The sequence below is a fragment of the Leopardus geoffroyi genome, chromosome C1 (genome assembly GCF_018350155.1).
Source record: "Leopardus geoffroyi isolate Oge1 chromosome C1, O.geoffroyi_Oge1_pat1.0, whole genome shotgun sequence".
NCBI lineage: Eukaryota > Metazoa > Chordata > Mammalia > Carnivora > Felidae > Leopardus > Leopardus geoffroyi.
Window position 1 is genome coordinate 156538474 of NC_059328.1, and position 8748 is coordinate 156547221.

General features: G+C 36.6%; 1 protein-coding gene across 2 annotated transcripts in view; it reads left to right on the forward strand.

Moving 5' to 3' along the window:
• The window catches only part of XIRP2 (xin actin binding repeat containing 2), a 72916-nt gene extending 65110 nt beyond the window's left edge, over positions 1-7806 (forward strand). For both annotated transcript variants that reach the window (XM_045480083.1, XM_045480082.1), the window contains 2 exons: positions 281-414; positions 7696-7806. In XM_045480083.1, coding sequence (XP_045336039.1) covers positions 281-375 — 95 coding nt within the window. In that variant the 3' untranslated portion in view covers positions 376-414; positions 7696-7806. The remainder of the gene's footprint in view (positions 1-280; positions 415-7695) is intronic.
• The last annotated feature ends 942 nt before the right edge of the window (positions 7807-8748 follow it).

Sequence of the window (8748 nt, forward strand, 5' to 3'; positions counted from 1 at the left end):
AAATTATTTAAACAAATACAATATCCTCAGCTTTAAGAGCTATGTAGGCACTCTGGAGAACTCTCTTCAGGATGTTTTAAAATGTGAAAATGTTGGGCATTGATGTTCCAGAACCTCACACCTGATGGTAGGATAGTTTCCACAGAAGCGCTGTTAGGACAGGAGTCTTAAGAGCTTTTACTTTAACTGCATGGCTAGTCAATATACTGTTTATTTGTTTTGGTTTTGCAGTGTGATTAAAGACAGCATCATATAACCTTTGGTAAATTTTTATTTTTAGAAGCTGCTGCTCCAAGACAAGGCAATATGTACACTTTGTCAAAAGACTGTTTATCCAATGGAGTGCCTAGTAGCAGACAAGCAGAGTTTTCATAAATCCTGCTTCCGATGCCGCCACTGCAACAGTAAACTGAGGTAAAATGTTTTGAGGTCTGTGGCACAAATGCTGGAGGAGCCTACAATATACTTATAACATCATGTCTCTAGAAGATACAACATTTTCTAGATCTTGCTGTCATCAGTTAACACAACTACAAGAGGGGGTGTTGTTGGGTCTTTTTTCTCAGGATGGCGGTGACCTTTTCCCTTTTGAAATATTGCTTTCCTAATCAAATCCAGAAAGGTTCCTTTTGTCTAAACCTGGAGATCACACAGATGAGAAAAATCAAGAAATTCTGTACAAATAGGCATTTTTGAGTTACCACTTGAGTCGGAAGTCTGGATTCTACTTTCAATCTTATTATATTTTATTTGAAAATATATTTATTAAAAATGTTTTTAAGTTTATTTTTTTTGAAAGAGAGAGAACACAAGCAGGGGAAGGGCAGAGAGAGAGAGAGAGAGAGAGAGAGAGAGAGAGAATACCAACCAGGCTCTGCATTGTCAGCACAGAGCCCAGTGCAGGGCTCGAACCCACAAACCTGTGAGATTGTGACCTAAGCCAAAACCAAGAGTCAGTCGCTTAACCAACTGGGCCACCCAGGTGCCTCATTAAAAAAAAAACAAAATTAATGTTTATTTATTTTTGAGAGAGAGAGAGAGAGAGAGAGGGAAAGCGGAGGATGAGCAAAGAGAAATAGAGATAGAGGACCCAAAGAGAGTTTCTACACTGACAGCAAAGAGCACAACAACGCAGGGCTTGAACCCACAAACTGTGAGTTCATGACCTGAGCCAAAGTCAGATGCTTAACTGACTGAACCACCCAGGCGCCCCTTATTTATCTATTTTTGAGACAGATAAAGTGCGAAGGGGCACGGTGCGGGGCGGCAGAGAGGGAGAGAGAATCCCAACAAGGCTCTGTGCAGCACAGAGTCCAACGTGGGGGCTCAATCTCACAAACTATGAGATCATGACATGAGCCAAATTAAGAGTTGGACACATAACCAACTGAAGCACCCAGGAACCCCCAACCTTATTTTAAGTAAGCTCTGTGCCCCACATGGGACTTGAACTCAAGACCCTGAGATCAAGAATTGCATCTTCTACAGACTGAACCATCCTGGCACCCCTTAAGTCTAGATTCAAGATCATGAGTCAGAAAACTTGTTCTGTAAAGGGCCAGATAGTAAATATTTTCAATTTTATAGGCCATACTATTTCTGTCACTACTCAACTTTCCAGTTGAGTGGAAAAGCATCCACAGATAACTAAATGAACAAGTGTGGCTGTAAACTAATTGGCCCAGTTGTATTCCAGTAAAACTTCATATACAAAATTAGGTGATGGGCTAGAGTATACCTATGTCTGGGTATTGTGTCTAAATAAAAGAAGAAAAAATAAGAATGTAGAGTATTGTCAGTGTCAGGTAAGATATGCTAGGTCTTTTTTGTCTTTTGTTTTTTGTTTTGTTTGTTCCTGTCTGTTGCAACAGAAGCACTGTATCAATACAGTAACAAATGCATTTTAATGAATGTGGCATTTGGTGTGGCTATAGTCTGAGATGCTGAAATTGTAATTATTTTGCCAAATCCAGTGTGTATCAGGCTATATCTTCCCTGACTTAAACTGACAATGTCAAACACCCTTTACTGCAATGTTCTTTTCTTTGGTTTCCGTGACGCCAGAGTATAATAGTTTCATCCTACCTTCTGGGTGTTCCTTCTCAGACTCCTATGTGGGTGACTCTTTTCTGTCCATTACTGAAATGTTAGAGTTCCTTAGGATTCTGTTATGGCCATTTATTCTTCTGTTTACATTCTTTGTATATATAGTTTACTGCATCCACTTCCATGACTTTAATCATCATCCATGTAGAATAACTCTGAAATCTGTACAGTAGCCCAGTTCTCTTCTCTATCAGATGCTTATATCTCAATGACTAGCATTCATCTCCAATTATATTTCTCACTTGTACACCAAATTCAATATGCCCCATTATTTTTTCTGTCTTCTGAAATTCCTTCCTTGACTTCTGGTCTGTATGCTAGTCTTTCTATAAATGACATTAACACTAACTCAATGACTGAAACATGAAGTTACCTTTCAGTCCTTCCTCTTCTTCATTCCCTATGCCCAAGCAATGACCAAGTCCTATAACTGGTATCCCATAAATGCCTCTTGAGCTGTACATTTTCCTCCATCCCCACAGCCCAGGCATCTTCCAAGCAAGTGTCGTCTCTCACCTGTACTAATGCAACAGTCTTTCTAGCAAATTAGCCTCCCTGCCCCCATTATCTCTTACCTCCATTACCACCAACAACTTGCCCCAGTACATGCTCCATGATGTAGTGAAAATGATCTTTCTAAAATGCAAATCTGTTTAAAACATATGATGGTTACCTCTGTCAAGGTGAAATTAGCATCTTACTATGAATTAACAGGCAATTCAGAGTCTTACCCTAGCTCCTTTCCCAACACCCCTTCCTCCCATTGCATGTTACTTTTCATGAAATCTGAATTTCAGTTCCTCAAAATCATTATCTTTCACTCTCATATCTAGTTGGTCCCAAATGTTATTTCCACTCCTTGTGGGAGTTTTCCCATGCCCCCTTTCCAGCTCTTCACCAGGCTAATATCCACTCATTCTTCAGACCTCAACTGAGACTTTATGTCTTTGAAAAAGCCTGCTTTGATCCCCACATATGGATTCAAGTGTCCCTCCTATGTGCTCCCGGAGCATCCCAGTGCTTGCCCCATTCTTAACACAATCTCATGTAACTGCTTTCCAGCTGTAGGAAATGTGTTAATGTTTGACTCTCACACCTAGTAAAGCCCTGACATTTAATAAGGACTGAAAAATATTTGATGACTGATATTTTAAAATTTTTTTTAGTGTTTATTTATTTATTTTTTTTTTTGAGAGAGAGAGAGAGAGACAGAGCGTGAGTGTGGGGTGGGGCAGAGAGAGAGAGAGGGAGACACAGAATCTGAAGCAGGCTCCAGGCTCTGAGCTGTCAGCATAGAGCCTGACACAAGACTCAAACTTACAAACCATGAGATTATGACATGAGCCAAAGTCGGATGCTTAACAGACTAAGCCACCCAGGTGCCCCCAGTGACTAATATTTTTTAAAAGTCATTATACCAAAAGCCACAAATATAGAAAAAAACAAATCAAATGTATGATTTAATAAATTATTATAAAGTGAACGCTTTCTAACTAGTACCAAGGTCAGTAAATAAACATTGCCAATGGTTCCAGAAGCTCCTTCCATGTGCCTCACCCAAACACAACCAGTTCTCTCTCTCTGAGTAAATAGTATTCTTTTTAATAGTTTCATCCTTGCATTTTTATAGTTTTTTTTTATCCAAATATGCTTTCTTGGATATTATACTTTAGTTGTATTCATTTTTTAAAACTTTGATATGTCTTTTACATCTTTTAAATCTATAGGGTTTTCTATCCATTTCTTTAATTCCTTACAATTTATTTGTGAAGAACCTGGAATATTTGACCTGTAGAATTATCCAGTCTGGATTTGCTGATGGCTCACTTATCATGTAGTTCACATACTCCTTTCTCCCCTGTGTTTCTGAAAAACTGTCAGCTGAATCTAGATCCTCATTTAAACTAAGATTTGATACCTTTTTCAAGAACATAGGGAGTGTTGGCAAGAATATAGTAAGCACATAGTGTCTGCTCGTGTCTGGTTTTGCAATCATGGCAAAAATGAAATCTTAATACCTATATGCATTAATTGATATTTACAAAATGTTCATATTCTCATTTTGTTCTTTCTTTTTCATTATTAGTTTGACTACTTTTACAGGTGATTCTTCCCCTCATCTACTGTGTGGTCACTTGGTGGTACAGTTGGTGAAGGAAAGGCAGAATAAATACATAACTTTTTCCCTTTGTTTACCTGTTTTGCCAATGTATCAGTTACTTATTTAACAATGTAATGAAATGGTTCCTTATCTCCTAAGAGGTAACGAATTTTAAAATATTCATGATATATTTATAAACTCATAGACTTACATATGTTTGCTTGGTTTTAATCAGATGCAGTTATTATCATTTCTGAAGCTCAAATCATTCCATCCCTGACCTCTTCAGGTTCTCTCTTCAGTCCTTTTGACAAGACCTAAGTACTCTCTGATAGTTTTCTCATTATCTGGTAGGACTAGATATTCCATACTCCTTTGATACACTTACTTCCTCCAGACCCAGGATCAGTCATTTCCTTTTTACTTTTTTTTATTTGTGAGAAATGGCATTTTAAGATTATAATCTCAATGCTTTTTCTACTGGGTTGGTTACTATTTTGAAGCTTTCTTAGTGTTAAGAGCTAGTAAATGTTTATATATAAAAAAATATATCATGAATTTGTAGGAATATCTCAAACTGAATTCAAAACTGCATTGCTTTTGCTGTAGCCTCTTTTCTATTCCACGTCTGCCTCCTCACTTTCACTTCAAGACTTCCGGTTCTCAAAGACCAAGGAGAGGAAAGAATTAGAACATCCCATATTCAGGGGCACGTGGATGGTTCAGTCGGTTAAGCAGCCAACACTTGATTTCGGCTTAGGTCATGATCTCATAGTTTGAGAGTTCGAGGCGGCATCAGGCTCACTGCTGTCAACACAGAGCCCACTTGGGGTCCTCTGTCCCCTCTCTCTCAGCCCCTGCCCCGCTCATGGTCTCTCAAAAATAAATAAAACATTAAAAAAAAAGAGTATCCCATATTCACTTGAACAACAGTTTTGGAATAGCAAAACTATCAGCACCCCTAATTTGATTATGAAAACTTAAATGGCATTTGCTCCCCATTCATCCACATTCCATTCTTTTTTCATTGGGTTATGTCTTCAGTGTCATATTAAGCAGCCATTACATATCGCACCACCTCCCTCATTGCCATCGTTTCATCTTTAGTTTATAGGTTTTATATTTATATGTATATGTATATAATGCTTGCAACAGATGTTTATGTTGATACTTCTGTAGCTATTCTAGTTATGCAAGCTTATTTTCTAGTAGATTCCTCAGAAAGGCTGTTCTGTGATCTTGATAATGGAAAGTCAGTCTTGCTGAAAGAAAAATCATTGACTTACACTTTCTTTCACTGAATATTTTGAATGCATTATTCCATTTTCTTTTGGCGTAAAGTGTTGGAAATGACTGATAATAATCTAATTTTTTCTCTTATAAATCATATGCTTTTCTTTTTAGATAAACACGAAGGATTTTTTTTCTTTTTATTTCAAGTCCAGTGATTTTGCTAGGATATTTCTTGATGTTGGTCATTCTGGGTCAAATAGTCTCAGTTGCCTAGTGTGCCTCTTTCAATACATAGTTTCATACCTTTTTATATGAGGAAAGTTTCCTTAAACTATAGCTTTTTCGCATTTAACCTATCACATTACTTTATTTTCTTCTTCAGGAACTTCTGTTATACCTACATGGATATTTTGTGCCTGTCTTTATTAATTGTTCTTCTCTCAAATCATCTTTTTTAAATTTCTGGTTGTAAGTTTTCATCCTCTTATTCTCCTATTTCTCTTCTTAAAATATTTTCTATGGTGTTTATATGCTCTTAATTTCTTTTAGTTTAGTTTCTATTACTGATTTTTTCTTTTATTTCTGATTTTTCCCCTGATTTCTCACACCTCATTTATGACATTTTTCTAATTACAATTCATGCTAAACTTTCAAGCCTTTTTATAATGTTTTAATGTCTTTTCGCTCATTTTTAAAATTTTGATGTTGAGAACATGTTTTTCTAGCATGTTTTCATTGTCTGTAGTGATATGAAAAATTCTCTGTACTCTTTCATTTCTTATAATAAATCTGTATGATATTTGGCCTTAATACTTTTCTGTGGCTCATTTTCACATGGCATTAGTTTTCCCAAATCTTAGAAGGAGGCAATGTTTAGGATGCTTTTCCCAATTTCATAGTACTACGAATTCCAGTTTTCATACACTGTCCAAAAAACCACAATGACTTGAATTCTGGGATTTCCTGCCTTGATTCATCTCCCCCATGTTAGTCAGGACCTTCTCTTTCATTTCTGTCATCATTATCCAATTACGTTTTGATTCAATTCCCATATTTTTGTTTTCAGTATAAAGTGTTATCCTAAAAGGGGATCTCAGTTGGTCAATTTTGACAGTTTTAACTTCTCTGGCAGACTTCCCTACTACAGGGCCCTTGCACTCACTGGCCAATGAAGAAGATAAAACCCCGCCCAGTTTCAGCTGCTATTCTCTGATTGGCATGTGATACTTTCCAGAAAATACTGGCTATTTTGTGGTTTTATATTTTCTGTTTTTTTAGACACCTTCCTTGCTTCTTCTGCTGTCACTCATACAGATGCGACTCTCAGGCTAGTCTTAGAGTTTTTGGTTTGTTTTTACCTCCTTATATTTTGCGTTTGGTGAGGATACCTTGTCACTTACTTTTGTTGCTGTTTTTTTAATGTTTATTTATTTGTTTATTTTGAGAAAGAGAGAGCATGAGTGGGGAGGAGCAGGGAGAGAGGGAGAGGGAGAGGATCCCAAGCAGACTCCATGTTTGGCATGGAGCCCAATGCGGGGTTTGATCTCACAACCATGAGATCACAACCTGAGCTAACATCAACAGTCAGACACTTAACTGACTGACCCACCAGAGCACCTATCACTTAGTTTTGTTATAAACTTTATCCATGGGCTTTAAGTTTTGGTATCTAGTTCGTGTATCTGTATTTATGTGGAGACTCAGTGATAACTAAAAAAAAATGATGCCTCTGACTAAATTTGATTTTAACTTTAACAGGCACTCTATTTGTTGATCTCCCCAAAGAGGCCAAATAAACAATTGCATAGGCAACCTTTCCAATACATTCAAAATCTAGTTAACAAGGAAATTTAAATGGTTGATTTGTGTGTGTGTGTGTACTCTTCAGGATTTATTGAAAAATGCAGCCCCCGCATAAACCACTGAATTAACAAAGGTTTAGTCTTATCATTTTACACCATCTATATCCATATATGTATTATACTATAATAGCTATTATACCAGTACTTGACATACAACATGAAATTCTAAATACTAAACATGAAATTCTAAATAAGACATGTATCATGTTGAATGTTAGCAGTAACCATTATCTAACAAGAACGTTCAATTAATAAGTACATTCCTATTGCCAGTAAATTAATTGTACTGAATCTCTGACTCATTCTTGAAATAATTAATTTCCTAATTCCCTATGAATTTACAGTATATATGGAATGTTAAACATTTTTTTCTTTTTTTTTTCTTTTTGGCAGTTTGGGAAATTATGCATCACTTCATGGACAAATATATTGTAAACCTCACTTTAACCAGCTTTTCAAATCTAAAGGAAATTATGATGAAGGTTTTGGACACAAACAGCATAAAGATCGATGGAATTACAAAAATCAAAGCAGCTCAGTGGATTTTATTCCTAATGAAGCCACAAATATGTGTAAAAGTAGTGTGGAAAACACTGCCTTACTTGGAGATCTTAATAAACAGTTAGATGATAGTAACAGTAGAGGACAAAGAGATGATTTGAAAAAATTCAGGGAGAGGGGAAAATTAAAAATCATTTGGCCCCCTTCCAGGGAGATGCCTAAGAAGACCTTCCCCCTTGAGGAAGAGTTCAAAATGAGTAAACCTAAATGGCCACCAGAAATGACAGTCTCTACATCCTCTGAATTTAAAAGTGAATCACTAATAGAACCCATTAAAACTCTGGAAAATAAAGGGCAGGAGCAAGATAATGTTTCTTTCCTGCAGCCATATATGCAGTCCATCCATATGTGTCAAAAAGAGGATGTTATAGGAATCAAAGATATGGACATGTATGAAGCAAGAAAAGATGAGAAGAAGGAAGGAAATAAGAATGTGCAAGATAAGCTGAATGAGGCTGAAGATACAAAGAATAAGAGGAAAAGTGAAATGGATCTTAATGACAACAATAATGTGGTTGTGCAGAGTGCTCAGAAGGGGAAAAATGAAGAAACTAATGAACCTGATGGTGCAGAAGTTTTACAGGTTGCTAACACTGATGATGAGGTGGTGCCAGAAAATTGTAAAGAGAATTTGAATAAGAATAATAATAACAATTATGTAGCAGTCTCGTGTCTGAGTAATTGCAGGCAGAAGACATCTATTTTAGAATTTCCTAATCTATTACCATTGTCAAGGGAAGCAAACTATACCGCAAGTGAATTTCAAATTGAAAACTTAGAAAATGCATCCAGAATCTCAGAGTTACTTGGTATATTTGAATCTGAGAAGGCGTACTCGAGGAATATTCTAGCCATGGCTCTTGGGAAACAGGCTGACAGAGCTAC